Raw genomic sequence first — 26,748 nt, 5'->3', positions numbered from 1 at the left:
TGTAAGCATCTTTACACGTGGAGAGAACTGACCTCCCTTCTTCCCACAGAAAAGGGGCCCTCCAAAAACGTCACGTTTTCTACAAAGTGGAGTTTTCCTTGTCTTTTAGGCTAGAAACCTGTTTTGTTTTTTTTTTTTTAAACTCATGATGCTTTTTCTCAAAGACCGTTCAAAATGCATACAAATAAAATAAATGTTTATATATGTACATTTAATTTCCTTAAAATTTGAGGGTTTTTGTATTTTTGGTATTTTTTGGTTTTACTTCCATCCCTCCCTTTTTTCTCTCCTCCCATTTATTTATTTCATATGGAAAACTACATATGCACTCATTTGTGCAGAGGAAGACGCTGTGTCCTGCTCTGTCACTCTGAAGTCTTCCCTGGAGACAGATTTTCTCGGTGAACCTGAAGCTCGCCCTCACCGTTTTGGCTAGGTCAGCTGGCTAGTGAGCTCCTAGGATCCTCTTGTTGCTGCCTCTCCAAAACTGAGGCTACGGACATGTGAGGCCATGTGAGGCCATGTGAGGCCATGTGTTACTTTTACATGGGTAATGGGGATTTGAACTCAGGCCCTCATAATTGCACAGTAAGCTCTCTGACCACTAGGCCCTCTCTCTGGCCCCTTTCCTTTCCTTCAGAGACAGGCTCTTTCTTGCTTTGTCGCTTGGCCTGGGCCAGGCCTCTCTTAGGTAGCCTCGGCTATGTTCCAGTCTCAATCCTCCTGCCTCTGACTCTAGATTTCTGGGATGACAAGTTTGTGCCACCACATACAATTATGCCTATTCATAACAGCATCCCAAGGACCAGAAGACATTAGTGACTTTAGTGATTTGCTATAGGGAGGCCTTGGAGACCCCAGGGATGTCAACTCACAGTGAATAAGTAATGGCACGTGCTGACTGAGCTTGAAGGATCTGCTGATGGTGACTGATTTAGTTTAGTCATGATTGTTGAAGACAAAAGGACTTAGCATGGGCTCTTCATGCCCTGAGGCAAATCAACTGGCATCTGACAAGGTCATGGGAGATATAGGAGCTACAGAGAGCCAAGGTAATTAAAGACTATTGACAGAGTAGCAGACTCTTACCCATTGGTGACCTCTGTGTGTTGCCTAATTCTTAGTTGATTTTCTTCCGTTTCTGGCTGCCTAAATAAATGGGTCTCCCCAAACCAGTATAGTATTGTCATTTTTAATGTGTCACTTTGTAAGAGCAGCATGAAATGTCCGGACCTTCAGACTATAGACCTTTGAGCTGGCTGGTTGGGGGCAGAGTTACTGAGCTTGGTGAACTGGTTAATTCTGCGTGCAGTGTGATGTGTCACGGAGTGTCTGGATCTTCAGTCAAATGTCATTCAAGCTCTCTCTGGGAGGGACGTTTGAATGACAGTTCAGTGATGAGACTGACATCTGGGTTTGGAGTCTGAGTAAATTATACTTGGGTCTTGAAGGAGGCACGCCTCATCTGATCAGTTGGCCTTGAGAGACCAAAGAGGCCAGCATTCTCTCAGAGAAGAACTCTGCCATGTAACTGCCAGAGTGGAGACACCATTCTGTTTTCAGTCTGAAGCTTTCCTTGCCGACTCTTCGAGTCAAAGTGGTACCTGAACCTCTCTTGAGTTCTTAGACCTCCTGACTCCAATTGGAATGACAGGACTGTCCTGAGCTGCCAGTATGGTGTCTATTGACCATGAAACATCTTAACTTCCTAAGTGCACAAGCTGACTCCTTATAACAAATATTTAACTAGCCTCCCTCCCTCCCTCCCTCCCTCCCTCCCTCCCTCCCTCTCTCTCTCTCTCTCTCTCTCTCTCTCTCTCTCTCTCTCTCTCTCTCTCTCGTTCTGAGGAACCCCAATGTGCCTGCAAAATTAAACATGCTTTTATCTGGCCACGCTGGCATGCCTAAGCATTTGATGGGCCAGTGTAGTCCTCTTTTCCACAGTTAATTGTGTACACCCTCATGCCTGGCCTGCTGCCTAATTGTGAGCAGATGTGCAAGGCAGGGAGAGTGTGGATTCCTTAAAGATAAGCTTATGCCTCCACAAAAGATTCCCATCATTTTAAGGGTTTTAGTTTGGAGGTTTTGTAAAAGACTTATCCATGACAAGCTAAAGATTGAGCGTTAACTCACCAGCGCAGGTGTGAGAGCGTGTGTGCCCACGCCTTGCCAATGAGGGTCTATAAAATATGCAAACAAAGCACTGAGATTTCGAATAGTGTATACTAGAGTCTGCTCTGAGGAGTGAAAGTTGATGTCACTTCAAGTTAAAGGATGTGTTCAAAGAGAAAGAAGATTAATTTGTGTGAGGTGCTGCAGTAAGCTGAAGGCAATGTGAGTTTGGGTGAAGGTTAAAAATAGACATATAACCACTTCATGATGGCTTAGTCAGAGCCCCAGAAGATTCCTACGGAGGCCTGCAGTCTCCGGAAGTGATATTATAGGGCCAATTGACCATCTTCCCATGTCTGCTCACACAACAAAGGCACTCCCTGTCTCCCAGGTGATTTTACATGCTGTCACTTTGACAACATTGTTCATCACACCTCCTCATGGACATTTGTTTTGCTTTCTGTCAAGGATAAATGCATAAATATGACATACAAATCTTTGTGAAGGCGTAATGTTTTCCTTTCTTTTAAAACAGGATAAGTGAATAGGACCAGTGAGTCACATGATGTGTATCTATTCAATGCATTTGAAACATTTCCCAACTATTTTCTAAAGTGGTTGTACCATTTAACCATGCTATCAACAATGTTATGGGTACTCTAGTTGTCCCTGCCAGTACTTAACTTTGTTAGTTTACAAGTTCTGGGCTGAATAAGTAGATGAGTATGCCACATGATCAAGCATCTGTTACACACACACACACACACACACACACACACACACACACACACACACACGGGGGTGGGGGTGGGGAAATCTCCTCCGCTTGCAATGTGATTGTGTTTTGAAGCATACCCACCAAAATTTGAAAATATGTAAGTTGGAAATGTATTTAATACAGCCACCAAAGCTGTAGCAGAGCAGTCTATCTTAGTCTAGAGCAGGCCAAGGTCATCTGGCATGAAGCCTATTTTAGAGTAAAGAGCTGGCTTTCCCCTGTAAGGTGTTGAATACTCTACTGGTTAAGCGTCTGTGTGGGTATACGTCTGTACCAACATACAGCTACAGGAGCGCTACCCTTAACTGGATCTATCACAGGGTCTCAAGGCTGTTCCTTTAACTGTTTGCTTCCTTTCCTCTCTATGCAATACATCCATCATCAGGGCAGCAAGAGAGACCTGGGTAGACAGCGGTCACTCAATTGAAGACTTCCAAGCCTCAGATGATTCCCCCTGCCTGAATCTCATTTTCGTTTTTGAGAATGGGTCTTAAGTAGGCCACCTCTGAAGTTTTGGGATTATGTATGTCTGCTATCATGCCCAACTCTCTGCCTTATCAATTCCAGAGTCTCTGGCACTCTATTACAGCATCGTAAGTTTAACGAATACACCGAGTTATCACTGTTTTAACAATGTATTTATTATGTAACAGCTCTCCTCTGTTCTGGTTTCCAAGAACACATTTTTATGTCTTTTGTTGACTAGATCAGCAAGACATCCATCCCAAATGTCAGATTTTTCTTGTGGCAGTTCATGTTTTACTCCTGGCACCATTTATTTCTTAATTTTGTTCATCTGCTTAAGCTGGGTTACAATGTAATAACAATTTCAAAATGCTAATTGATTAGATTTAGTGTGTCCCATTTTATGTTGAGGTCTTTGATCCCACTTGGACTTGAGTTTTGTGCAGGGTGATAAATATGGATCTATTTTGCATTCTTCTGCATGCAGACATCCGGTTATACCAGCACCTTTTGTGGAAGATGCTTTTTTTTTCCTCCACTGTATGGTTTTGGAGGATTTCTTTGTAAAAAATCAAGTATCTGTAGGTGTGTGGGTTTATTTCTTAGGCTTACATTCAATTCTGTTGACCCAGCTGTCTGTCTTTATGCTGATACCACGTGCTTTTTATTACTATTGCTCTGTCATACAGCTTGAGTTCAGGGATGGTGATTCCTCCAGAAGTTCTTTTGTTGTACAGGATTGTTTTAGCTATCCTGGATTTTCATTTTTCCATAGAGGTTGAGAATTACTCCTTCCAGGTCTGTAAAGAGTTGTGTTGGTATTTTGATTGGAATTGCACTGAATCTGCGGAATGCTTTTGGTAAAATGGCCATTTTTATTATGTTAACCCTACCAATCCATGATCAAAGGATATCTTTCCATCTTCTGGTATCTTCTTCAACTTCTTTCTTCAGAGACTTGAAGTTTTTGTCCTATCGGTCTTTCACTTGATTGGTTAGAGTTACACCAAAATATTTTATATTATTTGTGGCTATTGTGAAGGTTGTTACTGACCTAATTTCTTTCTCAGCCTGCTTATCTTTTGAATAAAGGAGGGATACTAAATTTTTAAGCTAATTTCATATCAAGCCACTTTGCTGAAGGTGTTTATTAGCTGTAGGATTTCCCAAGTAAAAATATTTTAGGGTCCCTTATGTATACTATCATATCATCTGTGAATAGTGATACTTTGAATAGGCAAGCAAGCAAAAAAGGCTTATTACTTCAATGTCTGATTTATTATAAACAGACAGTTTACCATATCTATTGATAGGCTCTTAGCTTATGCCAATCTTGATATATTATACTTACATAGATATCATTTTACAGATATGCAAGTAGAACTCTGGACTAGAATTGTTTTCTATTTAACTTAGTTGTTTATTATCATTATTATTATATTATTATTATTATTATTATTATTATTATTTTATGAGAGAGAGAGAGAGAGAGAGAGAGAGAGAGAGAGAGAGAGAGAGAGAGATCTCAGTGATCCTATGGCAAGGTGTGAGACAGAGACAGGCAAATCCTTGGAAGTTCATGGGCAGCTGGCCTGGCACACAGCACCCTAAAAACCTAAAAAACCTCAAGCAAGGTAGAAGATGAAAGATAACACCCAAGTTGTCTTCTACACGCTACACTGATGAACATTTGTATGGACACACACACACACACACACACACACACACACACACACACACTGTAAACACACACAAAGATAAAAATAGAAATATAACTGTCATTAAGCTAGTGTGTTGCTATTTTGAATAAGAAAGCATTTGAACACTATCCCCATTTGGCGGTGCTGTTCGAAAAGTTTATAGGGCGATGCAGTCTTGAGGGTGGGCTTTGAGAGTTTACAGCCTAGAGATGTGGGGTTTGCTCTCTCCTGTTCATGCCTGCAGGCTTCCTTCTCCTGCTGCTTGCGCCTGTGGCTTCCTGTAAGGATGGACTCTTACTCCCCTGGACCTGTAAACTGCAACAAGCCCCTCCTTCCTTAAGTTGCCTTTGGTCGTGATGTTTATCACAGCAGCAGAAATGTAACAAATACAGACGTATCCAGAGGGGCCGCTGCTCTGAAGACCCTGACCATGTTGTTTTGGGAAGGACCTGGAAGACTTTGGACTTTGCCAAGCTATATAAAGGGCCTCATAAAGGCTGCCATTCATGACCGTGGCCACAGTGGCCCCCTTGTGAAAGCGGTCTTTTGCGATCCCTACCAATTTAAGAAGCAGACAGAGCTGTTCATCGCCACACAAGGAATCTACACTGGACAATTCGTGTACTGAGGCAAGAAGGCCCAGCTGAATACGGGCACCATTGCTGAGGGTGCTAGCATGTGTTGTCTGGAGTAGAGGCCTGGGGACAAGGGGCAAGCTGGCATGAGCCTCCAGGAACTATGCCCCAGTCATCTCCCACAAGCCAGAAACCAAGAAGGCCTGAGTGAAGCAGCCTTCGGGGTGCAAGAAGGCCATTTCCTCAGCCAACACAGCTATTGTGAGTATGGTGGCCTGTAGAGGCAGGATGGACAAACCTACCTAAGGCTGGCCACAGATACAAGGCAAAGAGGAACTGCTGGCCACATGTACAGGGTGTGGCCATGAATGCTGTGGAATGCCCCTTAAGAGGTGGTAACCAACAGCACAATAGCAAACCCTCCGTTATTCAAAGAGATGGCCCCGCCAGGAGCATCGTGGGTCTCATTGCTGCCCTCTAGACCGGGTGACATGAAACAAAAAATGTACAGGAGAAGGAGAAACTAGAGCTCAGCAGCTAAGAAAGTATGTCCTGCAGCAAAAATAAAGAAAAGAAAAAGCTGTCCCACAGGAGCCTGACATCCAGCAGTTCTGAGATCAGTGCAGACTCTGCAGGCCCAGATCAAGTGGTCTCAGGAAAGAACAACACTGGCACCTGGGCTAAGGGCTATTCCTGTGCTATTTCACAAAGAATCTAGCTGCCTTCTGCCCATGTCCTGAGAACTTGCAAGCAAAGATAAAAAATAAAATGGAGCAATTATTCTGGCTAAAGAAATGCCAAGACTGCATAACATTGGCCTGATGGCACAGTTATGTTTGTGCAGGTCAAAATTTTTTAAAAAGGAAATGGAGCAGAAATAAATACAAAATGTGCCACTTGGAGAGATATAGATATAGATATAGATAGATAGATAGATAGATAGATAGATAGATAGATAGATAGATAGAGAAAGAACACTAGAAAGCTTAATGTTGTAGCCAACACATGTGCTGGAAGAGAAGCTGCAGTTGCTAAGGGGACAGCGTCATTAAGGAAAGGCCTCCAGATCTACGTACATTGTGAGGAAGGGAAGGGCATCCTATCGTCCTAGGGGTAGGATCCCACCCAACTAAGTTTCCTGCTTGTGGCAGAGTCTAAGCTGTTTTCTGCTCTTAGAAAGCACCTGAATAAAATCTCTGCTGCTAATGGGATCCAAGTGGGCCGGGTCCATCCCTGCTGACTTTTGCCAGTGTCATCTTGGGAGAGCTGGCCTTAGAGGTGTATAGGGAAAATGAGGAAAATGGTCATGGATTCTTCCTCTGTGCTTTCAGAGACCTGCTGAGGTGAAGCACTGCGTGTCGGGGGAGGCCCTTCATGAAGGCCCTGTGCAGGCAGAACACCACCCTGTGGGAATACGGAACCAGAATGATTAGATCTTCGAGTTTTCTAAAAGAATGGGAAATCTGGGTTTTCGTGTGAAATATCATGACGTTTAGGCATTGGCAACTAATTCCAACTTATAAAAACATGGCACAGTCCAAGCAAAACACATCTGCAGGCCAGATGAGGCCCGCAGGGTGCCAGCCTGAGGTCTGTGGGCCAGACGTTTCTTCCTCTCGGATCCATTTATGTGCCTCGCCTATGGTCTTCCCTGCCATAAGGAGGTCAGCCCTCATCACTGCGGATTTTAACTGACTGTTGCTGGCCTAATTTCCCACCATATGGAAGGTCTTTGAAGGTAGGAATTGCAGGAGCGCTTGTTTGTTTGTTTTTAAATCCAGGGACTTTCGTATCATGTCATATACCTAGTAACATTTAACATGGATGTGTATTGGGGAAAGAAATGAATGAATGAGAAAACTGTGCTGCAAACAGACTACTCACCCAGGAGAGTAGACAGGCCAGCTCTGGCCCTCAGTTCCCTGGTGGACTACTGGCCTGCCCTCAGATCCCTCCACACAAGCACTCCAGGACAGGTGGTGTCCTCTGCGGCAGTGTGAATCCTCACCACTAGATGGCTCCCTTTGCTTAATTAACTTCAGACACTCTGCAGTTCCGTGGTGGCGCTGAGGCTAGGTAAGAGAAACCACAAGAGTGAAAACCCACGTCGTTGTAATCTTGGCCACATCCCCTCCAGATGCCTGTCTTCCTGGGAACAAGCACAGGAGCAAAGCCACAAAGCCAGAGGAAGGTGCCCACAGGTGCCATCGGGCTTGTGTTGCGCCTTTTAGCAGCAAACTTCCAAAGTCTTGTTTATTTTTACTTTGCTCTGCCATGCTAGCCTGGGAGAGAAATGTGGGTCACAGAGAAGGACCTGGCCCCCAGAGCCTCCTGGTTGAAAGTAGGTTTCTTGTTTACCGTAGCAGGATGAGCTTGTCCAGAGGAGGTTTAAGCCTTGTGTGAATTGCTGTTCACAGTGAGATCACAGGGATTGTGTGCTAACATGGGGGGGGGGAGGTTGGGGAGGGTAGAGAGAGTGGGGGGATGGGGGTGGTGGTATTTTTGTGGCCTCGGTAAGATATTCTGAGCTTGGAGGGACAGGCTGTTTGGTTTTGTATGACTTCCAATCTAAAGACAGGGTCTGGGTAGGTGGCCCAGTTTGTAGACTGCTTATTGTGCAGCGTTGAGGACCAGAGTTCGGATCTTCAGCATCTGCATTACAAGCCAGTGGTCCCAGTGGTCCCAGTGCTCTCAGGTGGTGACAGGAGGATTCCTGGAGCCCAGTGGCCATCCAGGCCATCCCAAACCAGGGAGCTCTGGGTTCACCGAGAGACATTGTCTAAGCCAACAAACAAACAAACAAATAAACAAATGAGGAAGTTACCCAAGCTTGACTTCTGACCTTCACATATACGCACACGTGGATATACATGCATATCATACACACACGCACATACACACACACACACACACACACACACACACACACACACACACACACGGAGGAAATGCTACGTTTACTCCAGAGTTCCTAGCTTTCTTCCCAACACTATCTTCCTCATGTGAACACTTTATGCTCCCAGAGTCTTGTCCAGCTCCATCAAATTTACCTAGGACCTTGGATTTAGTGACTCTTGAAGTTCACGTGTTGAGCGAAATAGCCAATGGGTCGAGTCAGCTGTGAGAGGCTCTGCAGCTTATTACGGCAGGCTCATGACAACAGTCACCTACCCCCTCAGCGCCCGTGTCTACACCTGCCTCTTCCTTGGTTATTCAGCACTTGTGGGATGCTTCTCCTCCTGCTCCTTGCTTGTCTTTGGGAAACAGTAAACAGGTTAACAGTGGATGTTGCAGTCCGGCTGCATTGGCTTTCTGGTGTATTGTTTACTCAACTGCTCTGCACCTCAACTTCCTCATCTGTAAAATGGGAGCAATAGTGGCAACTCTGAGGGAGTTGCTGAGCATATACAAGTCACGGAAACTGCTCAGAACAGTATTTGGTATCTATAGTAGGTTCTCAGTAAGCCACAGTGGCCACGTGCATGTATCCGCTCCTCTCTAAGCTGCTCTTCTGGGTCAGCTCTCATGTGTAATTCATGTGCTCGTTTCTGGTGTGATAACAGGTCCCATAGTTTTGTAACCTTGTCCTCTGTTTATATAATTTTTCCCCATGATCTTCTTGCCTTACCTCCCGAATGTTGAGATCATAATGTTAATCTATGTATCCCCACAGCGATCCCGAATATTCTTGGTATCGATGGTATACACAAGCCATTCCATTGTGTGATACCGACCCGGTCCCTGAGCCTAGTGTATGTCTTCCCTTACCACTCAATAAAGCCTTCTCATGGGGACCCAGGGGTTGTTTTGTTTTATGCTCTTCTAAGAAGCCCCGAAGTCCTGAATTAATTTTCTCATTGCTTTGACAAAATACCCAAAGAAAAGCAATTTCAGAGAGGAAGTGGAGAGATGCTCATTACTTAAGAGCCCTGGCTGCTCTGGCAAAGTTCAGCTCTCAGCACCACAACCTCCTGTAACTCCAGCTCCGAGTGATCTGTCGCCCTCTTCTGGCTAGCCCTAACACTACACACATATGAGACACTTAAATACATGCAGGCAAACACTCATACACATAAAATTAAGATAAATAAGTCCTTTAGACCACACATAAAAATAGTAAATATAACAATGTAAAAAAGCTCTGTTGACTTATTTAGTCATTTACTTTGAGACAGGATCTCACGCATCCCAGGCAGATATCACATTTACTACTATAGTGCAGGTGATTGTGAACTCCTGAGTCCTCTCAAGTGCTGATGTCACCTGGGCACATCACCACACCCTGATTAGCCCTGGTATTTCATGGGGAACCAAGCAAAAGCAATCAGATTGACAACAGAAACCAGCAGATGACGCTAGTGGAGCTCAAAGCTCTTCCTCATCTTAGGTCTTTCTTTTGATTTTCGTCTTGCATTTGTGGAATGTTAATCTATGGGGTGCAGAGCATACGAAGATGTACTTAGCTTGCCTTTTGAACACAGGTGGCTACTTACCTCCTGACTCAGGTCTGCAGCTCTGCCTCCATGGGCTAGGCCAGCTTTGAACTCACAAAGGCGAGACGCAGGGCAGTCATATGACGAAACCCTACAGCACTTCCTTCTGTTCCATCCTTTGTGAGTATCTATGTTACGCCCCACAGCCTAACCAGGAAGTAGTGAGGAATCCAGCTTCTCATGTTAACTGGCTTTTAGGAGGAAACTGGAAGGAATACATAAATGGCTTCTTACTGAGTCATCTTATATCTGATATGGCCTAAATATTGGACACACCATGACCCCTTTCATTAGATTTGGGATTAAGAACAATCCAGTATGGCTAGTGGCTCAGATTCATATCCTCCTGTTCCCAAACCAATGTAGTCATGAGAGTCCCCAAAGGTCACCGCCTGTCTCACGTTCCAGAATCTTCTAACATGCTTTTGGTTGAATAAAAAGTGCCAGAGCTTCCACTGCTGCTGATAGCCACATGTTTGTCACTAAGAAGTAGCAACGAAGCGAAGGGGGTAAGAAATCTTCCCTCTGAGCTTCTAGCATATGTCTGTCCAGCTCCTCATAAACCAAACACTCTGTTTCTTCTTCCATTGTTTCCATGTCCCCTCCATGACTACTGTCCAACTTCAAAGCCACTGCCACTGTCCTGATCAAATAACCTCCAGGTTGTCAACCCCATTTTATTTACTTCTGCATATACATGTTTGTACACTTGAAGAAGTCTTCCTATGTCACCCTGGCTGACTTGGAGCTCACTCTGTAGCTGGCATCAAAGGTATGCAATCCTCCTGCCTCAGCCTCCTGAATGCTTGAGACTACAGTGTGCCTCGCCACACATGGCCAGCCCCATTTTATAAGCTTCTTGCAATAAATATGCCAATGACGTCTGTGCTTCCATAAGCAATACATTTTAATAAAGCAATAGCAAAAGAAATGGCAGCTGTGATCCTAGACTGTTGAACATGGGACTGGTGGCATGGCAAGATAGATTTCTAGAAGGTTCTCAGCCATTTGTACCGAGTGGAAGTTTGGTGCCACTTCCATCTGGTTGGTTCAGGCAGGCAGAACTCTCCAAGAAGGGCATAAGAAGAGAATGAAATTACCTCGACTCAGTTAGGAGGTTAAGTTTTCTTTCCTCCAAGACTGTGGACAGACATGGGGACAGTGCTTAGCACCCTCAAATAGTGGGGGGGGGTTCAGATGGGCCCCATTCTCCTGATGTTTCCTATTGTGTCAGATTTAGACTGGGGAAGGACTGTGATGTGTATTGAGCTGGGTAGAAAATGAGAGCCGAGCTGAACCATCCCTCCCAACCCTGATTGTCTTTAATAAGAAATTAAGTAGACTCTACTGTTGAAAAATAATGGCCACCCTCAAGGATTCTTTCAGGGACACTCACTGCTCCTAGTCTAGGTTGCTACTTCCTAAGGTGGAGGGTTCCTTCACTCTGGAGACAGTATACGTCAGCAGATGGCCTGTATAACCCTTTTCCTGCTGCTCACAGGTCTTAAGGCGTCCCGTGCCTTGAATGAAGTTTGGAATCTATGAAACATAATAATCACTCTGACTCTCATGTGCATGATTTTTGACATTGCCTTTTTAAAATTTCACCTTTTTAAAAACCATTTGTTTGTTTATTTATTTTGGAGGTCAGATCTCACTCTATAGCACAGGCTAGCCTGGACCTCACCATATACCCAAGGAGTACCTTAAGCTTCTAATCCTCTTGCCTCCACCTCCCAAGTGTGAGGATACAGATGTGCACCACCATGGTTTATGTGGCACTGGAGATAGAGCCAGCACCCGCCCCCCAGCACACACACACGTATGTATGTATGTATGTATGTATGTATGTATGTATATGGGGTGAGTTGAGGCTTCACTCTGTAGCATAGACTGGCTTGTAGCCTAGGGCTTAGGGTGGCCTTGAACTCAACAAAGCAATCCTCCTGCCTCAGCATTTCACATGATGAGATTATAGACATTTGCTAACACATCGGGCTAGCCTTTGCCTTTTTAGTAGTTTGTATACTTTAACTCTATCTTACTTTATGGTTCTCCATTTTGACTGTACACTGTGTCCCTCTCGCATTTGAACTGTAAGCTAGCTCAAGCCATTAATAGAATTTGCAGACTTAAAAGAGACAAGAGAGACTGAGAAAGTTCACTGAACTCAGGAACATATTTTCCTTTTTGAGAAGTATCCTATTTTTGTCTTCATAATGTTAATTTAGATGTGGCTGTTAGGATCTACAGTTATTTAATTACAACGCAACTCATGAGTCGCTGTGCTCACCAGTGCTTGAGAGCCTACCCTTTGCAGATTTTAAATCGGATGAAACAGACAGCAACCTAATTCTTGTTAGTTTAGTATTCACCTTCTGCGTGTTCCTGCCATCCTGTCCATGCTTTTCCATGAGCTCTGCGGGGTCCCTCATCTGGGAAAGCAGCATGGTGACTCTTGAGCCTTGAGTGAGAAGACTGGGAAAGATCACGTCTTATCTAGCTTTCCCTAGAACTCACCTGCATCTCCTTCCTGGGCTTCCACGACGAGGGCGCATTCTTTCAGCTTTATGGGGTGTGACCCAGAGTGTCCACAGACTGAACAGGGGGCACCTCAGGGAGTGGCATTTGGTAGGGCCCTGATCCGCATGCCCAAGAGCATAATCATCATTTGTCCCCTTGGTAGCTAACGCTCTCAGCCTTTCATCGCTGGTGACAGAAACAGTAAGTCTTTGGTCTCTGGACTGCTTGTCTTACCAGCTCTGATGCTGGTTCTGAGAGGGAGGGAGAGAGAGCAGGAAAGGATCTTTGCTTTCCATCGGCAGGGGGTGTGTCCCAGTGTTTGCCAGCAGAGGCAGCAACCTAGACCTGAGGCTGCAGTACTGCGCTGGGTCCTGTCAGCCTCTCCCAGAAGTGCCTGCCGTTGGGGAGCACTGCAGACTGGAGAAAGACTTGACTGTGCTGTGAAGACAGGAGTCCCAGGTAGGCTAATGGCTGTTGTTGGATTCCTTCGGGTCCTTGGTTAAGCTGTGTTTTATTCTATTCTGATTTTAATGTCTCATTTCCTGAAAGGACAAACAAGGAAGAGAGTTGTTGAAACAACTATTAGAAACAATGGGGCCCTGTCTCTCCTAGATTGTGTCCTTTGAGATTTTTCTTGGTCTCAAATGCTAGGATTTCTTCCCTGAAAGCCAAGGGTTCTCTCTGGTACCAGGCAGGCCCACTGCCATGTTTCTGGTGATGAGAACATGACAGCTTCATCCAGGGAGCCTGTTTTAAAAAACAGCAGCTGTTTGCTGTATCTAACTAGTGAAGAGGCAGACTCCCTTAAAATCCAATCATGCTTGAGAACATTAAAGTGGATTTTATGTATTGCGTTTGTTTGTTCAAGACAGGTCTCATGTAGTCTAGGCTGGCCTAGAACTCACTATGTAACCCAAGCTGGTTTTGAATTCCTTATCCTCCTGCATTCTCCAAAGTGCTGGGATTACAAGTTTGTGCCACCATAAGTGGCTGGAGCAATCAGCTTTATTTTCACTGTAGGATGAATCTGTTGAAACCTTGCCCAATCCTGTATAGACCTGAAAGTTATAAATCCCAATTGAACTCCTTCAGTGACCACCAGAAAAACAATGACCTTTATATTTCTTTCCCCTTGATCCTTTCCCAAGTAAATATAAGATGACACACTACACTTTATCCCAACGGGGCTTGAAACATACATGATTTTATTTTCCATAAAAAAATTTTCACTTACAACTGAGCAAGGTGTCACAAGCCTGTAATCCTGGTACTTGGGAGGCAGAGGAGGGCAGAAGGGTCAGAAGTTCAAGATCCTCTCAGCTTTGCGAAGAGTTTGGAGCCAGCCCAAACTACATGAGACCCTGTTGTAACCACAACAGTAAGGCGGTCACTTATATGAACCTGATATTTTGTGTCATCACTCACGTCAGAGACAAAAGGGTAAAAAGGTACTGAAGGAAGGATAAACAGACGGTCACAGGGCTGGCCACGGGGCTCAGCAGATAAATGAGGTGGCTCAGGTATATGGTGGCAGTTGGATTCCTGGTAGGAGAAAACCAACTCTATAATGCTGTTCTCTGACCTCCACCCATTCACATGGCACTCACATGTCCCCTTGCGTCATATGTGCACACACATGATTGATGGTGGTGATGATGAATGGAAAGGTGGGAGGGGATTTGTAGAAGAGCCCTGATTTTGTCATGGTAATTTCCATTACGATAAACTTGATAGACTCTCTCTCTCTCTCTCTCTCTCTCTCTCTCTCTCTCTCTCTCTCTCTCTCCCTCTCTCTCTCTCTCTCTCTCTCTCTCTCTCTCTCTCTCTCTCTCACACACACACACACACACACAGAGGCTAGAGATTACAGAAGAGAAAATAACAAGCATATGTAAGAGTACATCTTACAGAACACTAGCACAAGCCTTTTGTTAAATTCTTTTTAATTTCATTATAAAAACTCTACTAATCCCAAGCCTAACAGAAATTAAAATCTACCTCGCTGACAAGGATGGCCAGGCAAGTAATGGAGCCTTGAGTAAGTTGCTTGGCTTTTCATGTAAGAGACAGAGGCTTGTTCCATGATCCAGTACCCATGGAGACTAAAATTGAAGACAGGAAGATGTGTGTGTGTGTGTGTGTGTGTGTGTGTGTGTGTGTGTGTGTGTGTGTGTTGAGCCCTGTAAATTGGTTACGAACACTCACATCATTCACAAGTTGATTGTGACATTTTACTGGAGGTCAATTATGCCTTAAGAACAATGTCAGCATCCCTATTCTGGAAACCACCTTTGCTAGGCTGACAAATAGTATGTGTGTGCATGTGTGCATGTGTGCATGTGTGCATGGTGTTCCTTGTCTTCTGCTGTCCTTTATACCTCTATTCAAAGACTGCAAATACACTCCCAGACAAGAGAAATATGAGCAAATGGCCCATCTATCTATCTATCTATTTATCTATCTATCAATCATCCATTTTTGAGACAGGGTCTCTCTATGTAGTCCAGGCTGGTCTTAAACTCAATATTCTTCTGCCTCCACCTCCTGAGGATTGAGATTCTAGGTGGGTGACGACATGCCTAGCATGAGTAATTTTAGCCTTTTGGTTTTGAGCAAGAAGAAATAGAATGATCCAAGGATAAAAGGTATCTGGGGTCGCTGCAGTGGACGGTATGTGTATCGCAAGGAAAGGAATTCAGAGAGCAGAGGACAAACGTCACCCGATTCACAGTTCTGCATAAGGCCACACCTCATGGAACCATGCCCTGTGGAAAGCACCCAGTGTATTTGCAGTATTCAAACCAGCTCATGTAGCTGTCTTCCTAACTTCCTTTCATAGGCCTTACCTATGGCTCCGAAGGGCAAACAATGTCCCAAGTGTCTTAGGATTTTGCCTGGACTGTCACACTTGAGAAGTAGCCATCACATGGTGTCAAGGTAGCCATGTGGCTCCATGGCTGTGAAAATTATTTTGTACCATGGTAGGTTAGAGTGAAAGGTCCACAGCATTACAGCCTCAAGCACACACTTGGCCATGCCCAGTCTTACTGAGACTCTGTGACTAGCACATTCCCCAGGTGGGAAGAGAGAGAGCCTCTCCCCATAGTCTCCCCAGCCAGTCAGGGAGTATGCCAGAGGCTCCTGTCCTTTAGTTTATTATTTTTTCTTATGTACGTGGATGTTTTGCCTGCACGTATGCAAGTACACCATGCATAATGCTTGGTAGCCGTGGGAGTCAGAGGAGTGCATCCAGTCTCTTAGAACTGGCCTTGCACTACGTGCGGGCTGACTATTGAGCCTGGGTCCTTTGCAAGAGCAGCAAGTGCTTTAAACTCTAGAACCATCTCTCCAGCCTCCTATTCAATGGATGATAGAAGAATGGGCTCTGGCATGGTCAGAATGAAAATGTATAGGAATTAATATTAGAAGTAGAAATGGGCTGGGGCGGTGGCTCAGTCAGTAAAGCGCATGTCGTGCAGCAAACATCTGGGACTTAGTTCCATCCCCTGGGCCAGGTAAGCAAACTTGTTACTCTAGGAGGATCTGTGTGGCTTGCAAGCCAGTCAGCATAGCCTACTTCGTGAGAGACCGTGCCTCAAAAAAGTTGGACGGCACTTGAGAAATAACTTCTATTGTTGACCTCTGACCTCCGTATGCAGTCGCACCTGTACACACACAGACAGACCCACGTGGACACACGAAATGGCATTAGGAATGTCGTGTCATTCTGTAAAGTTTATCAAATATAATAAATTCCTCATGTGTGGTGCACCAGGTAGATAATGTGACGAGGTGAACCGACGGGAGGTGAGTGCACGGTCCTACGCGGCAAAGGCGTCTTGCTGTGGAAGGTTATCAGGCCCCCGTGGTGTCTGTCTCACTACACAGGCCAGTGTGTCAATCCCCAGAACCTCGGAGACTGGGAATCTCAGTTTGTTTGTTTGTTTGTTTGTTTGTTTGAAAAGGGCTTTAAGGTCTTTAACAAATTTTCTGTATTGTTTGCTTCTTTCTCGTGAAGTGAACTACGTGAACTCTGCTCATGGGACTCGGGTTACTGTTCAGGGGTAAGCAGTGTCTATTATACATCAGTTTGTGTCAGTGGGACAGAGCCACGCCTGCACGGTGCTGCATGGAGAGCTTGTGTTGAGCGATTCCGTTCTTCCATGAGAAACCGTTCACACTGTTGGTATCATGGCTTCTGCTTAACCTGGCCAAAGTAATGCCAGGAAAAGTTTTTCTTTTCCGTGTGTGTGTGTGTGTGTGTGTGTGTGTGTGTGTGTGATTGTGTGCACGCATGTGCTTGTGTGTGTGCATGCACATATGGGTGCACGCACATGTGTGCATGTGCATGTGTGTGCATGTGCGGTGGCGGCAGACAGATCCATATGTAGAGCAGGCTAGTGCCCAGCATGCAGCAATCCTTCTCCATCATTACCCCAAGTACTAGAACTTTAGGCACATGTGGTACCATTCTCGACTACGTTATCTCTGCTAAGATACTTACTATTGTATTTCTCAGGGATATAACACTCTTGTATGTTCCACAACAATTTAAAAGGAAATAATGTAAACACCAATGGGGTTAAAATAAACCTTAAAGTTAATATGGAGCTATCAAGGTAGTTTTCATAAGGAGCAGTTTAGACAAGTAACGAAGTTGGCATAGGCAGCTATTCATTTTTGAAGAAATAAAAATTAATCTTAATCTTACATGGAAGTCTAAAATAACCCCAGGACCAAAGATTACAATGCATTAAACCTACATTGATAAGAGTGCACAACCCGCCCTGTAGCGCCTTCCCAGCGGGCCAGCTTTCTGCCTTGGTCCTTGTAAACCAGCGTCTCCTCCCACACTCAAGACACTCATAGTTCCTAGGATGATTACCGAGAAACTCGAAACAAGTGTGCTTCCTGTTCCTGAACAAGGGGCGCAGGTGAAGAGCAAATTACAGCCCTGAGTTTTTAAAGTCATGCTACGAGAAATGAAGTCTGACCGACTCGTAGCCCAAGGGAAAGGGGATTTAAGGTAACAGTGATACACTCTTTTAAGTAGAATTCAAGTCCACCCTTTTTATTTTCCATAAATGGAAATTAAAAGAACTCTTCTTAACCTATAAAGTCACAAAAAATCGATATATGTGGAAATATTTTGTAAACTAAAGTCTTTCCTTGTGCATGCACACGTGGGAGAGTGTGGGTGTGCATGTATATGTTTGTGTGTGAGAGTACAGGTATGCCCACGCCAAAACACAGGAGTGGAGATCAAGGACACGCTCAGCTATTAGTCCTTACCCTCCATCTTGTTTGAGACAGGGCCCGGTGTTGCTTTCTGTTGTACACAGCAGGCTAGCTGGGCTGGGAGAGTCCTGGAACTTCTCCCATATCTGTCTCTCATCTCCTCACAGGGGTCACAGGATCGCAGATGCTGTGCTATGCATCCAGCTTTTATATGGGGCCTGGGGATTTGAACTCAGGTCCTCTTACTTGTGCGGTGAGCACTTTTATCCACCAAGATATCTCCCAGATCCAATTAAAGTTACTCATACTGCTCCTTTCTGAGTGCCATTCAGCTAAGTTTTCTTTAAAGCGAAGCAGTCCAGGAGGAAGCTCAGATTCTCTAGACTTTGTCTGTTACAGGTCAACCATGTTCCATGTGCATTCTAGGAAGGCTGGGGCCTTGAATGGAAGAAAGGAACTGGATACTAGATTATTAGTCTCCTTGTAAGGGCTGGGAGCAACTCACACTGTACAAAGCACAAGAGAACAACCCTCAGTCGCCAGTGGTTGGCAGAGCTCCAAGCTACCAGGCTTGCAGTCTGGCCTTTTACAATGTAACTGAACTGAATGTGTTTCCCCTGGAAACAAGCCCTGGTGGGATTCCAGTTGAAATTCTGGGTGATGAGCTAAGTACAAGGAGCCATCCTAATGGACTTGGGGGCTGGAGAGATGGCTCAGAGGTTAAGAGCACTGACTGTTCTTCCAAAGGTCCTGAGTTCAATTCCTAACAACCACAGGGTGGCTCACAACAGTCTATAATGAGATCTGGTGCTCTCTATTGGGGTGCAAGTGTACATGCAGGCAAAACATTGTATACATAATAAATAACTCTCTTTTTTAAAAGTACAAATAAGAAGATACAAAATACAGATAGGTAGCTAGAAAAACAGTATCCTCACTGGGAAGGAGCAGCATTTGTATTGGCCTAAAATGACCAGCAGCAAAGAGAAATGCTTTCTAGTGTAATCAAAGGCAAAGGACATGCAGACTGCTACAAAGCCAGCTTTGTCCCAGACTCAGCCTAACTAGGGCCACACACTGGCCTGCAAGGGTTGCAGCCATCCAGTGCAACACAGGAGAGCACAATAAACAAGTATCAGGGAACACAGAGACTCATCAGCTGCCCCGCCTCCAGGTGTTTGCGAAAGTGGGTTTTGCCACAGCTCCTAGGGGTTTTACTTTTTTTCTCTTTTTACCCCCTGTGTATGTCATATGTTTATGCACATGGAGTTTTGTGGGTGTGCATGGCCTATGTGCATGTATGGAGGTCAAAATTTGACTTCTGATGTCTTCCTGTATTGATTTGCACCTTACGATAAAAAAAAAAAATAGGTCTCTCACTGACTCTAGAGCTCCCTGATTGGCTAGACTGGCCAGCAAGCTCCAGGGACCCTCCCACCTCTGCCTCTCTGGTGCTGGGAATATAGACATGCTCAACCTTCCCTGACCTTTTACTTAGGTGCTAGGTATTCGAACTCAGGTTTGAACACTTTACCTCACAAGACATCTTCTCATCCTCCCGGAGTTTCTCTTAATGAATGGCGCTGTAATGCAGGGCAGTTTATACATACATACATACATACTATCTATCTATCTATTAAAAATTTTTTTTCAAGACAAGGTCTCTCTGTGTTAGCCTTGCAAGTCCTGGACTGGCTTTGTAGACCAGGGTGGCCTCGAACTCACAGTGATCTGCCTGCCTCTGCCTCCCGAGTACTGGGATTAAAGGCGTGCGCCACCACAAGCAGCCCTTTTTTTTTTTTAAATTTTATTTATTTATTATGTATACAGTGTTCCGCCTACATGTAACACCTGCAGGCCAGAAGAGGGTACCAGATCTCATTATAGATAGTTGTGAACTATCATGTGGTTGCTGGGAATTGAACTCAGGACCTCTAGAAGAGCAGCCAGTGCTCTTAACCTCTGAACCATCTCTCCAGCCCAACAGTTACATTGTTAATAGCCACTCCTTTTCACAATGCTTGGGAAGTTGGTAGCCTTCTTTCCACAATGCTTGAATAAACCAGTTTGTCTGATTGGTAGAGTGTCCAAGTAAGTCTTTGGGCCCTTCAAGACTTAGAATTGTTTAAAAGAAAATCATCTCTGTGCCCCACCAAGACCTTAGTTTTCAGTGAGTTCTCAGTCCATCTCAAAAGATGCTCAGGAATTGATGACCAGTGGGAGGAGAAAACCAGTCCATTGAATGTCTTCAGTACCTTCAGGCTTAAATTTGGTGACTGGCACGAATAAACAGAGGAACAGCTAAATGAGTGCTGGGTGGTGGAAAGTAGGCAGTACACACACAGAATCTGAACCAGGGTGGATGTGAGCAGACCTGTGGTGCCCCTCACAGTAGAGATGGGTGCTGACTCTAGAGAGCTGGCACACCTCGCAAGTTCTTATAGACAGATAAGACACCCAAGGATTGGGTTGACTCACCAGGCCTCTTTAACCGCGTCATGCTGAGGTATAAAGCTTGTGCTTAAAATTTTACTCTGCAGTGCTGAAGAGACTAGGGGTGTAGCTCAGTTGGTAGAGTGCTTGCCTAGCACGCATGGGGTCTAGGGTTCGATCCTGAGCCCCAACTAAAATGATGGGCACACTGCGTGGCTGTGATCACACCATGTGGGTTGTAGAGGCAGGAGAATTAGGATCTCAAGGCTTGGCTGTATAGTGAATTAAAGCTTACCCTGAGCTACAGCAGATCCTGTCTTAAAACAATAACTACAAGCAAATAAACAAAAAACCCCTTTTGTTGTGTCCAGACATAACTGTACATCCACTGAAATTTTAGATAATTTTAAGTTATTGTTTTTCAAGAAAAAAAAATGGCTCTTAAGTTTGACCAGTTCTCCAAATATTTTTGCCTTCTGTGTGTTCTCCCCTCCCCTCCCCTCCCCTCCCCTCCCCTCCCCTCCCCTCCCCCATTCTTTCTATTACATCCACCCACTTCAGGCAAATAAGGGGACCTGTCTGAGGGGAAAGCAGCCCCAAGGTTCCCATGCAAATACACCCTCCACAAAAGTGTTTCCCCAAGACCCAGATAATGAGGAGTGAAATAAGCTGAGCTTTTTTTTTCCCCCACATCTTCTGCCTAATTCTGACTTAGGCATGATTCTCTCAGTCCTTGGTGGAGCTCTGCTCTGCATCCCCGTGTGTGCACGCCTGTGGGCTTGTAATTTTAAGACAGAGAGGAGGGAGATCATTCTGGTGGGGGAATGCTTCTTTTTATAGAAGAAGGGGCATCCATCGTTCTGTAAACGCTGAAGGCAGAAAGGCAGCCCAGTGTTCTATGGTCCCGAAGATTAGATTGTTGCTTAACATGCTGGAGAGTGTCTGTGTGAGCAGTTTCAGGTCCGCGCCATGTGGCTAAGGCGGCCACTGTTGACGTAAATAATTGATATTCAGAGTCCACAAACACACAACTGAAAGAACGTGGAGACAATGTGCCGCCGTCTCCGGTGGCACAACAGCAAATTTTAATGATTGTTTGTCGTTACCTAAAGGCCGGGGATTATCAGAAATGAATTCATCTGAGTGAATTCAAGGAAGTGGGGGCGGGGGGCACACCCCCACCATGAATAAGTGGTTAAGCCTTTCCACACACGGCAATGCCAACACAGCTGCTGGCCAGGCATTAGCTGCCCCCAGAGTGAAATGTGATGTAAACACCCATGCTCTGGTGGCAAGGACAACTCATTTGTGGAATTACATAAAGCTTCTTTTTTTTTCTTTCTTTCTGGGATCTTTCTGGCTGGAAGGAAATGCCGTGAGGTTTATGTCTAAGAGAGCAAAGTTACACAGGATACGTGGTTAGTACCTACACACGTACTTCGGTAGGGTAAAGTGTCGCGTGCCAAGGTGTGCCACTAAGAAATTATGCCATGCAACAGATCTAGGGCAAGAGACTTAGGGGGACTGGAGAGCGAAAGGGCTTCTCAGACTGGGGACATGCGGGAGAGAAAGACAGATAGGCAGAGCATCAACAAGACAGACAACGAGGGAAGGAGAGTCCGAATTAGACAGAGACAGAGAGGGAGTGGGAGAGAGGGAAAACAAGAAAGATGGGGACTGAGAGAGGGACCTGGGGTGGTTGGGGAACCCCTGGTGTACCCCGGGACATGGGTGATGATGTAACCTGCCACTAGGTTCCTCACGGCAGACCCGTGGAGACGCCTGATTGCTAACACACTTTCTTTGTGTTGAGGGTCCTTCTCAGAGTGAGGTTATTCAGTTCCAGGAAAAACGCACTCCTGTTATCTGAAGACCTAGAGCCCTCTGTCTCCAAGGTACTGGCTGTCAAGCCACCAGCATCCCTTGCATTAAGTTAATTTGGCTCATAATTGAAGTGAAATTGTGACACAGTCCAGCAAGTTGCTACACAAACTGGCAATAAGCTGAAAACAGAAACGATCATGGCCTTGGGGATCCGAGTCGGGGGGGGGGGGGGTAGGGGAGGCAGTAGTTACTGTTTGGGCCATTTTATATGCAGTGACTCATTTGACTCTTCCAAGAACCTGTGATATTGATTCCCGTATCTTAAAGGTGAATAAACAAAGGCATAGGAAGCCTAAGAGTATCATAGGCACCCAACTGTAAACGTCAACATGGTAAGGAAGGCAGTTTATCTGCAGAGCCCCCTTTAATCTGAATACCTCAAGATGCCATTTCTCCACCCTTGACTAGCTGTCCCATACAGTTATATTTAAGTTTCAGATAAATTCTTAGTGTCTGACAATGGAGAATGTTCCACGTACCACATAGAGCAAAATTATCCTAAGACGTCATCCATTACTTATTTGAAGTTCAGATATACCTACATTGGGGTCTCTTGTTTTCACTTAATGTATTATCCAACCCTGTGTGTGACACGGGAAATTATACACATTAGGGAAGCAGGGAGTGGAAAATGATTAGGTCAAGCTTTGGCACCTGACGGCTAATACCGATGTGCACATGAAAGGCTCCGGAATCACCAAAGACACAGCACTCGGATGTCTATGAGGAGGGTTTCTCAATAAGGCAAAGTCAGGAGGGAACACCCTGGAGTGCACCTGACTCTATCCTGTGGACTGTCATCCCAGCATGGATAAAACGGAAACAGAGCTGAGCATCAGCATGCGGCTCTCTTTGCCTCCTCTCTGTGGCTGCAATGAGACCAGGAAACTCAGCATCTGCTCCCATGCCCTCCTACCACCGTGGACTGTAACTTCAAGCCACGAGCCAAAATGAATCTTCCCTTCCTCAAGTTGCTTTTGTTGCCTTGATTGACACAGCAGGACGCCTGTCGCAGAGCCAGGCGGAAGTGCATAGATCTTTTCCCCTGGCCTAGAAACCATCCAGAAGTACATCCACCTGGACAGGAGGGTTGCCCATCACTTTAAATAACATCCCTTGCTAGGCAGGACCTGTTTAAGGTTTAACAGGCTGTAGGGAAAACGTGGGTGGCTTTGTTTTCCAAAGAGTGCAGAAACGTCCCTCCTCTATTCTCACTGCTTCCCTCTCTTTCTCCTCTGCTGCTTCTTTGTTTGTTTGTTTGTTTGTTTTTTTCTTCTCTCCTTATGGCGCCTCTACTCATGGTCAGCCCACCAGCCAGCACAACCCTCCACCGGCACTGTGCATCACTGATAACCACTTCTGGAAAATCCCCAGAGGCAGTCCTGAACAGGAGGAAGGGGAATAAGGAAGTGTGGGAGATTTCCTTAGGATGCCCAGAGCCATCACCCCCAGGCTTTCTGAGCAGGGTTTGCAGACTCAGGCTGCACATGGGAGAAAGAGGTTTGAGCAGGGGAGAGCGGAAAGTGGTGGGGGAACTGTATGAAGGCCAGCCGAGTCCTTGGCACACAGAGGGGACAGATGGAGCACACGTGCTCAGACTCCCGTTATCTGATTTGCCAGCTCCAGGAATACAAGCTCCAGGCCAAACAATGCCTAGGAATTCAGAGGAAAAGAGGCTTCCTGTAAGTGGGGGAAAAGAGGGAAGGGGGTTACAAAGAGCCCCGCCTCCCCTTGCTATGTGGCCCTACTCCATGAGGGCACTGAAATACTGACTTAGTCAAGCTCGACAACTTAACAATAAGACTGAAAAGAAATAAAAGAAAATATCCACGGTAATCACAGTGTGGTAACGCATACCTGTAATCTCCGAAAATCAGAGGCAGAGGTCGGAGGATGAGGCAGTCACACAGTCAGCCACTGCTGAGTTTGAGACAGGCCTGTGCTACATGAGATGGGGACTCAAGAAACAGTGTGCCCGTTAGGTTTTATTGTCAAGTGAACACAACTTAGAACTGCCCGGGCAGAAAGCTTCAGCTGAGGAATTGTCTGAATTGGGCTGGCTGGTAGGGAAGTCTGCTGAGGTTCATGTTGACTGTTAATTCAGGTGGTGACTCAATGTGAGTGTATGCTTATATGCTTGCCCCTCAGTTGCCTTTTGTTAGGGCATTTTAGCATAGTAACAGCAGAGAAACGAGAACACACACACACATACACACACACACACACACACACACACACACACACACACACACACACACGGGGGACGGGGGGGGGGGGGACGGGAGAGTGTGTTGGGGGAGGGAATATCCAAAGTACAACAGTACAACAACTCAGGAAGTAATTCAATTATTTTATGTGTGTGTGTGTGTGTGTGTGTGTGTGTGTGTGTATAAAAAGAGCCATGAATGTGATCAGTGTGATGAGAAATATGTGTCTGCCCTGAACATACACAGACATATTCTTGTCATTATGCCATAAGCACTATAATACATCTGTTTTCAAAGCACTTGCACTGTACTGTGTTCAAGCGATCTAGAAATGACTTGGAATCTATGGAAAGATGTGTCAAAGTTACAGTCGGATACTCTACCACTGTGATTCTCAACCGTCCTAATGCTGCGACCCTTTAATATTACAGTTCCTCATGTTGTAGTCACCACAACCATAAAACTATTCTTGTTGCTGTTTTACAGCTGTAATTTTGCTACCGTTATGAATTGTACTGTAAATATCTGACATGCAGGATATCGGATATGTGACCCCTGTGAAAGGGTCTTTTGACATTCCCAAAGGGGTCATGACCCATAGGTTGAGGACCACTGCCCCACCATTATATATGAGGGACTTGTGCAGATATTGGTATGTTCAGTGGCCCTGGGCCAATCCCCAGATACTGACACAGAAGGTCAGATGTGTGTGTGTGTGTGTGTGTGTGTGTGTGTGTGTGTGTGCCTGTGCATGTGTGTGGCATGTGCATGCATAGAAATAAATGCACAATGCCTAATACACATAATAAATTGAAGAAGAGGGGGAGGAGCAAGAGGAAGAGGAGGAGGAGGAAGCGGAAGCAGCAGCCTCCAGGGTGGTGATGGCACACACCTTTAATCCCAGCACTCGAGAGGCAGAGGCAGGCAGATCTCTAAGTTCTAGGCCAGCCTGGTCCACGGAGTGAGTTTCAGAATAGTCAGGGCTACACAGAGAAACCCTGTCTCAAAAACCAATGAAAGAAAAAAGATTGAAGCATGTTACCATCTCCAGACTCATACAGCCAAGGATCTAAGAGGAGTCTTTGGCAAACCAGAAGGTGACAGGTGCGAGGGCCATTCATTCCCCCAAGAAGGAAGGCAGTGCAGATGCCATGTGTCCCACTCTTCTTTGGAAGGCCTCAGAAAGCCAGAGATGGGTATAGTTGTCCTCCCCCAGCCATGACACTTTTCTCCTTAGGTCAGAGAGCTGAGGGAGGTATGGCAGCAGGAGCAGGAGCAGGAAGATGGGAGATCATCTCTTCAAACCCTGACCCGAAGCAGAGGGATGGAACCGGAAGTGAGGCAGTGCTGTCAACTCCCGAAGCCTGCCCTGCCATGATGTGCTTTCTCCAGCAGGGCTCTACCTCTTAAAGGTTCCACAACCTCCCCAAACAGCGCCCCCAACTGGAAGCCAAGTGTTCAAACACCAGAGCCTATGAGGGACACTTTTCATTTAAATCACCACAATGTTTATGTACTAAGTTCTGTGTAAATAACATAAGATAAATAGAGATGTGAGAACAATTTGTTGCTGACTCCATCAGCCAATAGTAAGGGAACCTTTTAGATTGACTTGTTGTTATTAAAGACAATAACAGTTCCAAATCTACCTTTAATATTTGTACTTTTTAGAGCCCCTTGTTATTTCGGTATGACAAACAAAAAACAAAACAACCCAGTAAAACTTAAGGGTCTGGTGCTAAGCGTACCTTGTTATGGTCTTGGCTTTATGGTATTTGTTTCAGTGCACAGCATCCTGGGTGACGGTCCAGCGAGGACAGAAGGGACTCCTGGATATGAAAGTTGGACTGCTGTGGCTCATTTCTCTCTTCACCGTGGTTGAGGGCACCAGTGGTTTCCTGCAGGTGAGCTGGGGCATGTGCTGTTTCTCTCCTCTCCACACTCCTGGTGCCTCCAGAATCTCTAACTCCATAGGCAACTGAGAAGCAGAGGTTGGTGAACTGGCATCACAAGTCCCGAGTTCTTGTCTCGGTATTACCAGCATTCACGGTGAGGTCTTCAATAAGTTATTTTATCAATTGGAAGTGCAGGTGACTGGGTTACAAATGAGGCCTTCCCATGAAAACCGTAATCATCCTGGAGATTTTGTCTAATTCAACACATTCTATGCTATGGCCTCCTAGGCACAGAAAAGCCCGGTGGGTGAGCACTAACAACCTGTGCTTCTCTATCTTTTTTATCCTCTGCCTTTTCTTTTGGCATTGTTGCTTGGTACAGGGTCTCATGCAACCGAGGCTAGCCTCAAACTCACTCTGCAGCTGAGGCTGGCTTTGAACTGCT

General features: G+C 45.4%; 1 protein-coding gene across 3 annotated transcripts in view; it reads left to right on the top strand.

The window, feature by feature from the left end:
- The first annotated feature begins 12,649 nt into the window (after window positions 1-12,649).
- Window positions 12,650-26,748, top strand: part of ADGRF1 (adhesion G protein-coupled receptor F1) — a 46,261-nt gene continuing 32,162 nt past the window's right edge. For 2 of the 3 annotated variants that reach the window (XM_084753300.1, XM_084753299.1), the window contains exons 1-2: window positions 12,650-13,105; window positions 26,200-26,312. In XM_084753300.1, the coding sequence (XP_084609426.1) occupies window positions 12,889-13,105; window positions 26,200-26,312 (330 nt within the window). In that variant the 5' untranslated portion in view covers window positions 12,650-12,888. Of the gene's footprint in view, window positions 13,106-26,192; window positions 26,313-26,748 lie in introns of all 3 variants that reach the window. The other variant, XM_084753301.1, reaches the window with a different exon arrangement.

Source organism: Acomys minous, assembly GCF_964271855.1.
Source record: "Acomys minous genome assembly, chromosome: 13".
Taxonomy (NCBI): Eukaryota; Metazoa; Chordata; class Mammalia; order Rodentia; family Muridae; genus Acomys; species Acomys minous.
The sequence above is the reverse complement of the archived record's forward strand: the minus strand, read 5'-3'. Positions and strand labels throughout refer to the sequence as shown.